General features: G+C 40.8%; 1 protein-coding gene across 1 annotated transcript in view; it reads right to left on the bottom strand.

Moving 5' to 3' along the window:
• Nucleotides 1-334: 334 nt before the first annotated feature.
• LOC146796125 (uncharacterized) overlaps nt 335-17740 on the bottom strand; it is a 97329-nt gene continuing 79923 nt past the window's right edge. The window contains exon 4 of the mRNA XM_085628501.1: nt 335-7288. Within this exon, the coding sequence (XP_085484627.1) occupies nt 6363-7288 (926 nt within the window). The 3' untranslated portion in view covers nt 335-6362. The remainder of the gene's footprint in view (nt 7289-17740) is intronic.

Raw genomic sequence — 17740 nt, forward strand, 5'->3', positions numbered from 1 at the left:
GCACTGTCAAAAGTGGAACAGGAAGCAAAAATGAAATGGAAAGCAGGCACAAGTAATTTTCAGTGGTTGAGATTAATTCACCCATCATATTTATGTTTTTCTATGATAAAACGTATCTGAGCATGAAAAAAATAAATAGTGAACTTCATTGGGTTGTGTAAAGTACTACAACGGATTGGTTTAGTGTTCAAAATATTGGGTTTGGTGTTTGTTGTCAATCTCATATTGATGATTATAAAACTGAAAGGAGAGTCGGCACCAATAGGTTGGCATGCACAGTGCTAAAAGAAAGTATCAATAGAGAGACTACCATAGAAAAGAAACTAGTCCTGACTTGATATTTACATATTTTTTAATTTATGAACTATTTTACGATACGATGTTTCACATACTCATACAAACATTAAAACAATGTGTTAATAATATTTGCCATTTATGCATCTGATTAGCAAACGTATTTCACTAATATATTAAAACTAGAAGATCCAAATAAAAAAAATACAGCTCCTAAATTCCAACTGAACCATTGATTCAAGTTCAGCAGCTATTGTGGTCATTGGGCACAGACAGAAAGCATGATGCAAGAGTTCCTACATTTGCAAACCCAACTTACAAACCCACCAATCATTTATAGGTTTCTCCAAACCAGCCAAATGTTACACTATATTGCATATTTTGAAAAGGTTCCCTTTCATAGCAACACTGTACAGAGCACACATACTGCAGCACTCCATTTACAAGCAATGATTTTATTTAGAATTTTATTGACGTGAGATCAGGGAAGAATTTTGAACTTTACTGACCTAGAAAGAGTTGAATATATGGAAGATACAATTGTATTTGCATACACATTAGTTTACCATTTGGCTAATTTTAGTAGTAGTATTGTCCCCATATTTTAGATTAATTACATTGCGCATGTGTTTGCCAGTGCCCATAATGCCAATGCTCTATAATAGCATTACATATAACTGAAAGCTTGTTTCACTGCAATAACAAACAAATCTGTTATGTCAAAACAAACACTAATCCGAAAAAATATGTTTGCTTCACTATTCCCGTGACTGTTTGAAAGAACATGTAAGAAACAATATTTAAAGTGGGATGCCTATTCTAACATTTTTTTCATCAAAATACAAACTTTGTGAAATAGGGAGGATTCAAATATCATATTTTTCACCAGTGTTCACAGTACAGCTATTCTTGAAAACTAAATCCTGGAAGTTTATTCAATATGTTCTGCAAGGTCATTTTTGTTTGTGACAACAGTACAATGTCATCATACAAATTCAAAATTCCATCAAGAGTTAAGCATTTACGCAGAATTGTATTCCCGGATACAGACAAAACTTTGAGCAGTTCCCAAACTTAAAGATCGAATAAAGTTTGAGCTAGGATAGACCCTTGCATATTTTGAGCCAGGATAGACCCTTGCACATTTTGAGTTCAGATAGACCCTTGCATATATTAACTTACTGTGACTATTTTGATTGTCCTCCATAGGTTTTGACAATTACATATTTTCATGAATTGTTTGTGAATCAAATTCTATTAATCATTTCATTAATTCACTTCTGTCTTGAGCTCATGGTAGTGATCAATCACACAATAAAATAAGAACTTCAAATTAACAGAGCGAGCCTTGACTATCCGGCAAATATATCTTGTCAGATAGGAGGGAAGAGTGCTTTCAGGAGCGCATTAGCAGATGACTGATAAGGGAAGAAGGCAATTCCCAACTTCCCACCTCTAAATTAATTATTAGATGTTTTTGTTAATATCTATCCCTCTCCTACTTTGTTCCGCTACATTTTGTGCATTAATAAGCATCATATTATTAAATAAATAGGACAACAACTTTGTCACAATTTTATTAAAATTATGTGGTACCATAGTACACAAGTCTTGTAACGCTATTTTGCTTTTCCTTTGGAACACAAGGGTATTGCTTTCTCACTGGAAAAGAGAATAATGCATTCTCATTGTTTAATCATTAAACAGAATGTGAAATACGTTTGACCACCCAATAGCAGTTTCTGGAGGGAGTGCTGCGGGGCTGGGGAGTTGGAGGGGGGTGAGGGGGTTTGTGAACTTTGGCATACGGCCAAATGGAGGGAAGTACATACATAAATAAAACAAATTACATTGCGCACGCTGCAACGCCAAATGGTGATGCAGCATGCGCAATGTAATTTGTTTTCTTTATTTATTGATGTACTTACCTCCGTTCGCCCGTATGCCGGAGTTTACTATACCCGACCCTGCCCCTTCCCCGCCCCGCAGGACTCCCTCCAGGAGTCGCTACTGTGACCACCATTCAGGATCTAATTGTTTACTGCATTTCTGGTCCAAATGCATATTCATACCAAACATGGTAAAGTTTTTCAGGGATGTGTTATTTTATAAAATATCTTCTTCTCCAAGTACAAGATGCCATTGAAATATATTTTTCTGGGAAAAAAACACTTACCCCATTTGGAATTAAGCAGGGAGGTGACAAATGATGGCAGTCTTCTCATTATATTATAGTGGTAGTAGCTTCTCAGATTATGTTAGGGCTCATATGATGGCAGGAGTTTGAGTCTAGCAAAGTTCTGATAATTACACTTTTCTTACAATACCAGTCTTTGAACATACCAGGGCTTGCTTTCTGCCACATCTATGGATATTCACAGGCTTGGTTTATGAAAGAGCTCTGTTTAGGACAGCTTTTTAATAACAGTAGGGCTTTAAATATACCTGTATTTACATTATGATGGAGTTCTGATTATATAAAGTTCTGGGTATAGCAGAGTTAGGTGTGAACAAGGGCCAAGATGCGTGAAACGCGTAGGCATTTTATGTCTGCTGAGGGATACAAATAAGCTGCACGGTTGCACCTTTAACACATCAGAATAGGCTTGTCTGTTCATTTGATCGAAAGTTTAAACATTTGGAGAAAACACCTGGCAGGTTTGGGGAACCTCCTGTGAATCTCTGCCTTGACTGAGCAAGATCCCATTCCCCTGACTTGTATCCACATATATATGTTTTGCTATGTGGGATTAAGGGGTATTGCCCACTCATAGGCTAAAACAGTCTTTATAAATAGAGCCATTAAAGGGGGACGTAGACCCTGTATTCTACCCCTTTGAGTAAATCACAGATATATGTAGCCCCTTGTTTAACAAAGGGTAGGTCAGATTTACCACTGAAAAGGTGTATTTTGTTGTTTTCTCAAACACTTCGGCACCATTCGTTGAATCTGCGCAAAACCTTCCCAAAAGTAGTAAATCCAATTTGGGTTTAGCAGGGCAAGTTACGTTCAGATCAGTCAACTGTGGGCCTAAAAATGGGATGTCAAAAAAGTGACATTTACCATTTTAATTCTCATAGCATTCTTTGCTTTCCGATATACTAAAAAAGGCTGAATGGATTATATACCAAAGTTTCCTGGAAAAATTACTTTACTCAGGGAAGTGGCTTGCTTGGTGTAAATCAGTTAATTAGTTTTAAAGAATTTTGCATTTTAGAAAATATTTTTGGTGGGCTTGCAAGGGTTAAAATATACACATGGACCATTAATCCAATGACACCAAAACAGAGGTCTGTTGCCCAGAAATTGTAAAAAATATTAAAAACTGACTCGAAGAGGAATTGATCTCAGCCACTGGTGATTACTAGGTGGCCACATTTCAGTCCATTGTTATTTTGCACACCATGCGACCTCACTTTGGATCCAGCCGAATGCAAATCAGTCTTGACCCTGCTCCAATGGGAGCAGTCCAGCTCAAACTGCCAGGTCAGGTCGACCCTGAACTAGAATACAAATGACCTACGACAGGTTTCGCCCTAATTGCAATTCATCAGCCTGGTATAGCTTGGGTCCAGGACACACGTCTGGGCCTATCCATCCTACTTAGAGCGACACACTAAAGTTCACAACATGGTGATAGATGGAACAGTTGAATTAATCTCAGCCACTGGCACCTGGTCTCCTTCCAAACACTACAGCAAACTCAGCCCTGCACGCTTCTTAGTTCTACAAGTACCTCCAACTGCGGCACACCCTTATCACCCACATCCCTAACCACACAATGTTTCCGGAGTGTAGTCCACTCGAGTCGAAACTCCTAATGGGGAGCCTTGGAAAGGGGGGGGGGAACCCGCTGGGAGCAATGGGTTGGCCCCCTAGAGGAGGAAGACTGGAGAGACGCACTGATGGCCCCCAGGGTACTAACTATTTCGGCTAGGCTCTGCCTCATTCAAATTTACTACCTTTATGGTGCATATCTTACTCCTATGCGGTTGTTTAAAGCTGGGCTCCTCCCATCGCCACGATGCCCTCAGTGTGCGACAGAGCCTGCAGACTTTGACCATATGATCTGGTCCTGTGTCCCCCTCTCCCAATATTGGGCATCAATTGTAGCCAAGATGAGTGACATCCTGGGCTGGATGATTCCCCTCAGCCCCCTCGCTCTTCTCCTGGAAGTGATGGATGGGCTGGATGACTCCCATACCGATAAGTTGTTCCTGGGAAAGGCCATGCTGATGGCAAAAAGAGACATTGCGGCGGCATGGAACACTCCAACAGACCCCTCAATTATAAAATGGAGACAGGGAGTAGATTGTTGTGCCACCCAAGAAAAGTCTGTTTATGAAGCGAAAAGGTGCCCTGCCAAACACGACCATATATGGGGCAAATGCTTGGGTTTAATTAACTGAGTTAATATACGTGCGGGTGGGAACAGGGGTTTTTCTTATTTTAATGTATCCTCTGGACGATTGGCCCAGGTGTTCTCACGTGTCCATTTGGAAGTGTCTTATATGTTGCAGTGACGCTCAGTTTTATTATTTCCCCAAAAACCCAATAAAATTGTTAATCAAAATAAATAAATAAATTTAAAAAAATAAAATAAAAAAATAAAATCGCAGCCACTGGGTGGCATGGTGTGCAAAATAACAATGGACTGAGATGCGGCCACAAGCAATTACCAGTTGCTGAGATGAATTCAAGCTTTCCATCACTTTTGTGTCCTTTAGTGTGTCACTCTAAGTGGTACGAGTATTTTCAGACGTGTGTCCCATTCACTCTGTCACTGGAATCAATCTATACCTGGCTGATGAGTTCTAACCAGAGTAAAACGGGTCCTAGGTTGCTCGATTTCTGGTTCAGGTGGTACCCGACCTGGCAGTTTGGGCTGGAAAGTTCCCATTGGAGGAAAGTCAAGATTGCTTTGCATATGGCTGGGTGCAAACTGAGGCGATATGGTGTTCAAAATATTGATGGAGGGCAATGCTGCCCAGAGTAATTACCAGTGGCTGAGATTAATTCAAGCATTCGATCCATCACTTTTTGTATCCTTAAATGTTGGAGGAGGGCTCCTCCACCCCAGAGTGTATATATGGGTGGATGTCCTGTCTGCAGTATTTAGAGTACATATGGGCAGAGTACCTATCCACCATATTTAGATACTATAGATTAGTATACACTCCAAATAAGGAGGATATGACATAGTAAATTTTTGGTTGATGTAACACAATTGCCAAAAGATAAATAACCCTTTAAGACACCGAATACAAGTTGTGTGGAGCAGGTTGCCGATGTAGATTTCTGCCCCACACAGTTATAAAATGGCCTGAGTTCCTGCACCGGACAAGAAATTTTGATCCGTTAAATCGTTTTAAGGAATGGGCCACAGCGCCGCCTGGGTCCATTCTCCAGCCCCCGCCCAAAGGTACTTGGGAAATATATATGCTCTCCCTGCTTGGTGATACTTTACCCATGCCTCTCATCTGCTTCACCCATCCCCTGGTCTGCCATACTCCGGCCTCCTGCAGACATTTACCACCTGCCCAGTGCAGGTAATAAATGTCTTCATTAAACAACATCTAAAAGTTAATTTCATGCTGAATTCCAGTAAATCCAGTTGGCCCTTATTCCGATAGGGTATTGGACAGTACTGAGGAGGTGTCACCGCATGGTACTCATATTCATAGGTGTGGAGTTTTTTGCACTGACAGTACTGTGGAAATCATAATCTGGGCCCAAGTCTGCAATCCACTAATACTACCTATGAATATATTTTATTACACTTTGCACATTTATTCACTCTACTTGGTAGAGTCTTTGGTATCAACATAAGCCAGGTAACCTGGTGAAACCTTTGACATACTCCGGATATTTATGGTCTGATTCTACCATTTGCAACCTATGGAGTTGATCAAAATGAAAAATGGTGGTAAGGATTTATGGCCATCTATAAGGTACTCACTGTTGTGTTTAGGGGTGTCTGCTATCATGTTTGACAGATTTCAAAAAGCTGCCTTACATTTGGGACACTGATATAGTTGCTCATGTGAGCAGATTTCCAAACAGAACATCAGGATTGAACTCTGAGTGGGCCATCTGTTACTTTTCCTGCGGCGGTAGGAGTTTCCATTAAGTGAAACCGCTCATGTATATTTAGTTCTGTTTCATAATCAAAACACTTCTCGCATACAGTACAGTGGTATGGCTTCTCCTCTTTGTATATTCTCTTCTTTCCTTTGATGAGAGGTTTATTTTGCTTCTGCTCTTTTTTATTGTGTATCTGACAGTGAGCTACCAGCTCCAAACTAGCCCTAAACCTCTTCCCGCAATCCTTACATTGAAACAGCCTTGCCTCTTTGTGAAAATTATGATGCGCCTTAAGGTCATGCCGACTTTGAAAGCTTATCTCGCATACTGCACACCAGTGTGGATTATCTAGATGGAAAGCCAAGTGTTTCCCCAGATCGACATTACTCTGGAATCTTTTCTTACATTCTGTACAGTGATATGGATTCTGTTCTACAGTGTTCACCTGGACACTTGAGAGAGAGTCCTTTTGTAAGAGTTCAGTTCCACAGTTTGGGCAGGAAATCATATCCCTTGAAGTGTGGATGTTTTGGTGTTTAGCACGCCATTCATCAGAACTAAAACTTATACCACATTTAGCACAAATAATTGAACTTTCTAGAGTATGCATTTTAAAGTACTGTGATGGATTCTCCTTCATGTTAAAGCTGTTGCTGCAGTAATCAAATGCAATCACTTGATCTGTCGTAAACTTCAACTGGGCCCTAGGAGTACTCAGAACTTCACTCTCAAACTTAGTGGAAACCCCTTTCAAATTTCTTGTTGAGCATCCCTGCTTGTAGTCTGGGTTGTAGAGTCCCTTAATGGTTTCTTCTCTGCCAGAGGTCTCCTGGGGTTCTTTTAATGCCGTCTTCTTCAGTGGAAGTATTTCAACGTGTTCTTTCTGTTTTTTTGTCATGTCTTTTTCATCTGTTAGAAAATAAAATATAAACATGCACATCAAAAAAAAATATTTCGGAACATGATTGCCAGGCGACAACTGAAAATGGCTGGGTCCAGTTGTGTAACAGAATATCGAAGAAACAAATATTGTGTGGAGAGAATATGGTGTCAAAAATATTGAGAACAAAAATATCTAGAAAGTAAGTGCAATGAGGCAAGTATAGATTTAATATTCTGAACTCCACATCTACGTACCTTAAAGACCTATAGATATTCAAGGTACATATATGTGGAGAAAAGTATAGTTAAAGTTTGCTTACCCATAGAAACTTACCTTCACAATATTTTTGTCCTCGATATTCTTGACACAATATTTTATCCACACAATAACTTTTCTCCTACATTCTGTCCAAACACCCTGGGTCCATATCTGAATTGTGATAGAGAGTAAAAATACAAATAGCGATCAAATAACTGCATAAGGCTTTCAAAGAAGTGTTGATTTCTGATTCAAAGTTATCTTACATGTGGTAATGACATATCAAAGCCCGGTGAGGAACTTTTTTACTGCAAACGTGTAAAATGACTAGTATGCACTTGATGTACTTTGAATAGTTTATTTTGCTTACAGCTCGTGTTACACCAAGCAGTACTTTTTCTGATTCTTTCATTATCTACATTTTATTTCCAACTACATTTCATGGCACACTCAATGGCACTTTCCTTCTTACATTCTACAAAGATGCATGCCTTAAAATGTATATTGTTTTTGCAAATATGAGCATTATGGTCTGGATATGTGTGTGCAATGCATCTCAAACTTGAGTCAGCATTGTGCTATGGATCTACATTTGGGATACATTTCAAGCACATATGGACAGCCCATCTAACCCATGTAGCCATATATGCAAAAATAAAAAAAATTTACATACAGAAGTAGATGGAAGCAGTTGTTGCCACAATTACACTCCTCCGGTTTGCACTGTGCATACGCAGAGGGACTGCAAGGAGTGACCCAACATGTGACTAGACCAGCACTCTCTGAATAAACAACATGATAGCAGTGTAAATTGGAATACCTTTCCTGTACCACCACCACTTCCCATGCACATGTATTACCCCACCCGGAACACTCCACATCACCCTGTTCGCACCTGAAATGTCCTCCTGGCACTAAATCTTCAAGAACAGTACTGGGTGCTAACACAGCATCAAAAGTGACATTGGGCAATTGTTCAGAACAAGTAAAAAGAATAATAGTATAGTAGTAGCCAATCTTAATGTGGGTAAAATTATTAATGGGATACAGTTTTGTGTATTGGACTGTGTTAAAAACTCAATAAAAAGATATTAAACAAAAGAAGAAGTGACACTGAATATCAAGGTCAACGGAAATATTGTAACCAATGTGCCACAAGTGTAGATTGTATAAGGGGCTTCATTGCAACACAGGTAAGAGTATGGTTGCACAAAAATAACTGGCAAGTTCCCATATAGACGACAGATGATGATGCGGAGTTTAGAGAGAATTCTAAACAACAACTTAATTTCCTCTAAACTTCTGACCATCTGCTGAGGCTTCATTACCTGGAAAACCGACTCTGCCCAGTGCCACAGCAGGGACTATTAAGACACATTTTGAATTTGCAACTGATCTTTGGGAAGTACATATGCACCTGTTTATGTATCCCAGCAGCCCTTTCGATTGTGTAAACCGGTCCAAACATTTGGCTATTTTATTAGCAATTGATTTTGACATGTCTTTAGTTACTTTTCTGCAACGTTTGCACATTAATCTTTCCACGAAAGTTAGATTTGCGAGTAATGGGAAGAGCACAGATTTATTTGAAGTGGGGAAGAGTAGTGTGGCAAGGCTGTGTCCTTGTCCCAATTCTTTTTATTTTGTACAAAACTCATTTGAAAGCTCACTTATCAAGACATGACACAAATGGATTACAGACTAATACTTGCTTTGCTTACACAGACAATGCTATCTTGATCTTGATATAAATCATTCTACGTCCTATGAGATTTGTGTTTCCAAGTCCATCAAGACTAGAAAGATGGTTATAAAGGGCAATTTTATTGAGAAGACTAACGTTTTCTCAAATCTTAGATCCACTTTTACCTCCATAGGTTCTTGGTCCTCTGTTCGTTGTTTTTACAATTCATAGGTGCTGTTTTTAGTTTTTCCTGTAAACTAGGAAAAAAGCTTTAAAACACGATTGAAATTTATAAACAGAAATATGTACTCTGTTACAGCTCAGGCTTTTGGGGGCATATTAGTAGCGGTTGCATGCAACTTAAAAAAAAGTCCCTTTTGTTGGTACATACTTGGTCTTCCCTTTATTAGCTGCCATTTTTCCTTTCATGTGGAATTGGGTTTTGATTATTTAGAAGATCGTATTAAAACAGCTCCTTGATTATGTTTGCTATCCATCTGGTCAAGCCCTGCAACTTCTTTCTATTAGGCCACTGTCGATGATGGTCTCAAACTGGGAGACACTACGAAAATTCCCTAGCCACATTAGGTTAACAATTCATGTGTCAACCTCAGCAGGCCTAGATTGATTACTGACCAAGTAGCATTGTAAACCATGATAGACTATGAGCTTAAAAATCTCTTGTTGAAATCAGGCATATGCAGAAGGAATCAAAAACCCATGTATACAATTAAGAAATTTCAATTCTCTGGAATCCATTTCAGTGTATCTGCCTTTAGTCAATACCTCTTGGGGCCTGGTTACGTGTTTGGCAGTGCGGGACCGGGCCTGCCACACTGGTGGCCCGCTCCCACACCGCTAAACCTGTGTGTGCACCGCCTGTCAGATTACGACTTTTTCTGTCACTGGTGGGCGGTTCTTTGGCAGTCCCGCGGTGATGCCTATGAAACAAGCACCGCAATGGGAATGTCAAAACAATACCTGCACGGCAGGGACTGGTGCAGTCCATGCCATGCAGGTACTGGGGTGAATACATGCAGGGGGGGCACAACATGTGCCCCCCTGCATGCACCCCATGACCTCGAGGCACAAGGGGCCCAGTAGCCCCCCCTTGTTTCCTCTCCAGCACAGTTTTCATGGAGTAGGAACTGCCATGTAAACCATGGCAGAGATGAAACTCGTAATATACTTGGAGTATTGTGGCCTTAAGAGTGATGTTCCACCGCTAGGGATCTCAGATCCCTGGTGGTTTTGGCGGTGTAGTAGCGGTACGACTGCCCTAGTTGTAATTGAGTGATTGGACCATGGGTGCATCGGTGGCTGATCCTCCACAGTTGTGCCCGCGCGAGTATGGCAGTCCTCGGACTGCTAATCAGGCCCTTGGTGTAGCTTTTGATTGTGTAGCTTCAGTATTGTGATTGTTCATCAACTGTTCTTCCTCAAAGATTGGTTTTCTTCTGAATTGTCACCATGTTGCCCCTGCAATGGAATTTCCACAGAATCGCTGATGCACTTTATCTCTTTTAGTAACTTTTTTTTATACTGATGTGTCACCAGTATTTAGTGCCCTTCTTAAGTTTTGTTGTTTTAACAAATAAGGACCAGTGTTGATTGTTTTTGCGAATTTTACCAGATTTTTTGTCTATTTTGCTATTGATCACTTTTTTAAACCTGTTGTTAAGTTCCATGATTTTCTGTTATTGTATCTGATGTAGGAACTCTTTTATTATGTGCAATGTATATCTTTTATGGTTTTACTTTTAACCGATTAAAGAATGTATTGATTGATTAACTATGAAGACTCTAGTACAAAGACAAACAGACTCAACTGATGCTAGAGGATGTTTGAGACACGCTCTCAAGTAAGAGGTCTGCACCAGAGCCAATCTGAGGATACAGGAAAAATAATGATGATGCAGGTTTGTTTAAGATGTTCAACCTCAGTCAATTGGTTGTAAAGTGCCTGTCATTACGATCAAGTAATAGTAAGAGTTCTTGCGCAATAAGCTTCAAACAACAGCTTCTCCAATGATTAAGAGATGCAAACGCCATTTTATAATGCAAACCATACCATGATGAGCTTACTGAATAAATGTTAGTGACCTCATCAGCACCTTCTGGACCTCCATGGACTGCCAGGCAGACATGTTTGAGGGCACTACTAGCCACCCCTGTTGATAATGTACAGTGAAGTTATAGAACAGAAACCAAGTGTAGCATTAGATAAATCATGTGTGCTATTTACAAAGTACAAGGGGCACAGTGGCTGCCCAGTAAGACTAAATGGCTGAAAACCTTGTTTGGCCCCTTTAGAAATATGTAGGCTCTTATGGCATAGTCTTGGCAATATTTGTAAGCGTAGAGAACATCACTCAAGAAATATATTTTTGTTCTGTTGATTATTAACTATGATGAAACACCTTAAAGAACGTGAGTTAGAATGGTGCTGTAGAGGGTGGGACAGGGATAGGCTGTGGCAGTGCAGAGGTACATGCATCATTGGTGTTGAAGTCTGGATTGAGGCTGAAGGGTGTAGGTAGCTACGTAAGATATATAGTAAAGGTGGTATATGGTAGGTGCAATTTTTGGTTCATGTCCAGTTGCATCCATCACTCTGCCCCTACATCCACACCCAAAGAGTAATGACAAAAACCATGGACATTGCATTTTGAAATGGTCACCACATTCAGGATCCGCGGCCATGTTATGCATTAGCAGTTGCTATGACAACCAAGATGGCAGATATGACACCAGAATGCTCTAGTCCTGTCTGCGATGAGCTCTCTGTGGCAGTATTAGTGGGGAGAGGCCTCAATTCCAATTGTATGCAATTCAAGGGTAGCTGGATGCAAACCTGTCAGGAACACTAATGCCTTCTCTATTGGCTAAGCACATGTCATGACTCAAAGGAGATGGAAAACCGGAGTAGATGGGCAAAGAGAAAGGGATTTAGATTTTAGCCTTTCATATTCATAGCGCTTGATTTCGCTCCTCTATAGGTATTTTCAGCATTGCACATGCTAGAGATACCATATCCTCTAATGTTGGACTCCTCATCGGATGCAGCTGCTTTTGCCAAGAACAGACAAAAAGTGAGGCATGGACAATGCCCATCTAAGACAGCAGACTTGTTCCTAGAATATAACTTGGTCTTGTGAGATCCTAAACAAAAAAAATTGGATAATATGGGCCATCTCGGTATTATGGTAGAGTATGGTGCCTGTACTGGCTATCGTTACTTCCCAGTCATCGCATTATAACTGCTCAGCATCTTAACCGAGTTGTAAGTAATTTTTTCTAGGTTCCCTGCTGGATCACCTGCAGCTATATTCAGCTGTGTTTCACCGCCGGCTTATGCATCTCACTGTTGACTCTGCCCTAGGATGCAATGTTGTTGGATCTTCCTTCTGGTTGCTCTCATAAATTCAAGAAGACTAGAAGAAGCTGATCCACAAGAAGGGTTGTGGAGATAACTGCCTTTTAGTACTGTAATGCTACTGTCACCACAGTTGTAAAGTAGTGACTGAAATCTTACATGGGTCCTACTTTAGCACAGTAGAATCCTCATACCATTATTTTATATGTAAACTAATATTGAAGTCATAGATATATTGAACACAAGGGTAAGAGAGTAATAGTTAGCTTATCCCAATATTGAAATACCATTATTTTTATTTGTAGAATACTATGAGCACACATCTAAACATTACTTTCAACACATGCTGAAAAATAGCTGCTTTTCTGTAAGATACTTAGCTACAGTCTTGAATTAACCCAGATAATTGATATATATTGTTGTTCCTTAACACAGTCAGGCTGTCACATTCTCGGCAACTGCAGATAGGAGAAGTCAGATCTGCTCAAAGAAGATGGTGTTTACTCAACTTGTGTCTCTTCCCCATTCCCTTGATTTTGCATGCATACCCAACCCTAGAACCCCAATGCCATAACAATGAACCCCATCCACTGTGATGCCAGAGACAGACATCTTTGACTTGTGAATTGCAACAGTGAACAGGAAATACTCCATACACCAAAATGATAGTTTAGATTGATTGGATGTTGTGTGGCCTGATCAAAAATGTGAAGGACGCTTGTATCAAGTAACAGCTACTAGAGGCTGGACCACTGTCCTTGTTACAAATACTTGATTTCATAAGATCTGATCAACTAAATGCCTACCTAAGGAGAACCAGTGATCAATCCACTGCATCAGCATGCACGGAAACATGATGCACAGCGATGGATCCACACTCCAGCAGAGCAAGAACATTTTAAGTGGATTGCATGGAATTATATTGGTAGGCATGGTTTTCCTTAGCACGATCCCTAGGTGGGGAAAAACTAGGCACCATGCTTACCAATACAGGAAGTATGCGAGATATAGTAGGGAAATATTTTAGATTGGGTACAATAGTAAGAAAGGAGCAGAAAATATTCCTGCTTCTAGGTCAGGGGTTGCGGTACAGGGGACTGTGATTCCATGTTATCCTTAATTGTACAAATGCAATAGTTCACCCCTAGTGTCACTAAAGCCCATCTTTGAGAATGCTAAGAAGGAATTAAAAATAATGAAAAATATCAAAAATGACCATAGATCAATCGGTACCGGTGGTTCTGATTTTCTAGACCGCACTGTCACGTTCAAGCGTAGATAGCGGTTGGGGACACATTAGGCATGAGTGTGTGTGTGTGTGTAAGTGATCGCTTCTTAAAGCCAGAATTACGTCTCCCACAATCCTGTGGGACTCATCACCTGGCTCGTTATCAGGAAGCCTACATAAGCACCGTCCATAGGCTGCCCGGTGTTTGTCAATCGCGCTAACTTTTCCTGGAAGCTTGACCTGCATGCTCCATCGGCTCGACGGGGTTTTCTCACTTCCATGTCACCTTAATGGAAAACTGCCGGGAGCGCACGCGTTGTGCACAACTACCGCATTGCCCTGAAAACTGAAACATTCCGAACGCGCTGGAGCGCGTCTTATAGCCGTTACTCGGCTCAACCCAGGTGTGTGGTCTCACCCGCTGGTTAATTCAATTGCTATTCACGAGCTGGTGCTAGTCGGCGAGCCGATTGAAAGGCTCGGATCCCGCCTTAGTTTCTTTCATTATTTTTCTTTGTGCCAAAGCAGACGCATTCAGTCGGATGGACTGTATGTGTTATGGAGCTGCTTGAAAGACTCGTCTTTCATCTTTTGTGCTGATAAGTGTTTGCCAGCAGGGGGGAAATATCTGACATCGCGCTGGAGCGCTTTCAAAGCCGCCAAGAAGCTGGGCTTACCAAATAGTGTTTTTCCTTTCACGGAGGGTTTCTGTGCATGCAGACTCTGCATGTGTTTCCCTTACATCATGATTTAGCCAGTCAACGCGCTTGACGAAAACTGCGCAAACTACTCGCCTTCCCTATCAAGAAGAAAACACCCTCAGCTAAGTGCTCTCTATTTCTTGTTCTATGGGAAGCTGTTGGAATTGCAGGACAAGGCGCAGGCACTAAAACTTTTTATTTTGAAATGTAGTAGTTTCGTTTAGGATTTATTTTTGGCTTTTGTGATCTTCTTTGGGTACAGTGCAGCAAAACTGCAATGTAAGTGCATCCTCATGATTAACATTGCATTACCTTAACTACTGGCTGTCGTTTGTATACATGTATGTTGTGCTTTCACTGCAGGAACACGTGGTTAGACAGCTGGAGTACCCGGATTGGACTGAGGTCTACACCCACGTACCTTCCCCCTGAGTGTGATTTCACAGCTGCACCTTTGTTTCCTTTGTCCCTTTACCCTGTTACGGAGTCGTCTGTTGAGTGATAATCATATACTCAAGGGCTGCTCCATATTGGGGAGAGGGTTACCTGGCATCGTTTCTCGCTCCCGCTGTATCTGGCTTAGCAGATAAGTGTTTCCTGTCAGTGGTCTGACACGCACTTCGATACAACATGAACAGCTGCTGCAGTTAATACCGCTTATTCGCATAATACTGTGACCAGCAAATATCTTTAAGCTTCTAATTTTACTGATAAGTGAAACGAGGTATAGGAGACATAAAGGAATTGGACCACGATGATACAACTTGGTTAAGAGAGGGCGCCAGGGTTAGGACCAAGAAAACAGCCAACAAACATAACTCTACAGAACAACATAAATTCTTCACTATAATAAATAATCCACATTTGTAAAGCGCAAACAATCACCCGTAAGGGTCTCTAGGCGCTGGGGGCCGTCGGGAAGATTAAGCAAGCTATTGCCCAGAGTCACATGGGGCTGGGCTAATCTGCCTCCGGCGCCGGGGATCGAACCGCGATCCCCAGATTCCCAAATCAGTTGCCCTGGCTGCGGCGCCACACCTCTTCCCTTCACTATAGATCTTAGTCCTTCTTGTGCTCTGATTGATTGCCATATTTGTAAACCACCAGCACATAGTTGAGCAAATTCGAATGGCGTGTGGATAGATGGAAAAAAGTATAGATAGATTGTGCCAGTTGCACAAATACAGATTTTTTTTTAGATTTCCGGAAGGTAATTTTCCTTTGGGAAACAAGATCTTTATACAAAACTTTTGTTTTTGAACGGAACAGCATTAGGTTTTTGGCATTATGCTTGTTTTTGTTAAACTCAGTAAAAAAAAAATTGTATATGAGAAATGCATAGTGTGTACAGTGTAGTAGAAGCTCGATAGTAAACACTTAGGAACCTGGTTTGTGACAGTTGATTGAACAATGAAGGAAACCCTGAAGTATATGCGTGAAAATACCAACTGCTTTCAGAGCCTGGGCGGTATTGTTACAATTGTGCTATACAGTTAGAATTCACTTACTCTACAAGCCATGTACATCTTTGCAAAAAGTAATCTAAGGCAGAAATTATAACTGCTCCTCTAACCTTTGTAAGCAGCGCCAGGAGCCCTTAGACTCATCGTTGAGTGGTGCAAGACACTTGCAAAGGCCAGCACCAATCGGGTAAAGAGTTTTGGTATGTAGAGACAGACTCAGCCTAGCATCATACCCTGGAAGATATAACTGGAGGGCCACAGAATAATCATATGCCTTGAAGAAAATAGAAAATACGCCCTGCATCTTCCTGAATTAAAGGGATTGTTCTAAGGCCCGAGGGCAGAGAACACAAATGTGATTTAGCCCAATAGTGTATCCTCTGTTTATGATGGCAGTTTTTTACTGTTTACTAAAACTTTTTTTTGTCCAGTGAATGCAGTAGTCTCCTTATTGTTGTTACGGTCTTTGGATATGTAAAGTGTCCTTTGACAAGCAAATTAATTTGAGGTATCCGGTCCATAGAATATGAAGGTGGTGCCACACATACGTGTGAACCATATATATGTAACCGCTCCAAAAATCGAGAAATACACAGACGTAACCAGCACCTATTTTTACCCCAATTGATAGGTGAACCAGAAGCTCAAATATAGAAGTTTCCCTTAATCTGTCAGCCTCTGTGCTCTCCTTTAAAAAAAAAAAAAACTCTGGAAGTCTAAGAGGGTAAGTCTGTATAATGAGCAGGAACCAACAGAAGGGAAGAAGTTAGAACTTGAGAGTTCAGATTATTTTAGTATACCCGTTGATACTAAATCATGCAGCCACCAAAGAGTGAGCTTTCTAAAATATATTCAATTATGTGATGTGCTGCTACATATTGTTAGTTCTAATTTGATCTCACTATTCTCATATCCGCTAGAAACCTCCTGAATGCAGCTAGAATTGTATCACTGTTAGCGATAACATTCTTGCTGTCTGCTGAATGTAGAATTATCTTGTCTGCATAGAGTTTAACTCCGATTTACCTGTCTCAGCTTAAAACCGGGCATAGAACGGATTATGAAGCATCTGTTCTTGGAATCTAGAGCTGTAGATTTACATGCTTTGCATACTCCTGCCATCTAGTATTGGGTTCAGATGTTTACAAGTTGTTTTTCTTCGAAGAAGTCTTTTGCAGTCACGAGGCAAGGTGACTCATCCTTTTGGTGATAATGCACATGGGCATCAGCTCCATTGTTAGATTATTTTCCCACAAGAGGGTGAGAATGGAGTAAGTGTAGTATAGAGATGTCCATGCGTAAATAATGTGAATAATAAGAACTGCCACAACCACAGGTGTCCGGGGAGGATGGAGGGTGCATGTGAATCTGAGGCTCTCCATGCCAAGAACAGATGCTTACGGGGTAAGTAACATAATCCGTTCGAGGCATATGTGCTGTAAATACACATGCTATTCATAGACTGTATAGCAGTATTCTCCCAAAGCGGTGGCTAACCAGTGGGTGTTGTAGTTTGAAAAGATTTTTAGCACTGAGAAACAGCGAGTGCCGCAAAGTTAAAGTTAAAGCTTGCCTAAATGTGCTGAACCTTATCTGCATTGCGTGGTAACCAATTGATTACTAATTGTGTTACTTGTGTGAGACCAGTCGCCGCTCTTTTAAAAAAAGACTTTATCTGTATTTTGTATTACTGTGTTCACTCACCCCCGCCTTGCCACCAGTCACTCTCGAGGCATCCAGGGAGTCCATTGTCCCATGGTCCGTCACG

Source organism: Triturus cristatus, chromosome 10, assembly GCF_964204655.1.
Source record: "Triturus cristatus chromosome 10, aTriCri1.1, whole genome shotgun sequence".
Classification (NCBI taxonomy): Eukaryota; Metazoa; Chordata; class Amphibia; order Caudata; family Salamandridae; genus Triturus; species Triturus cristatus.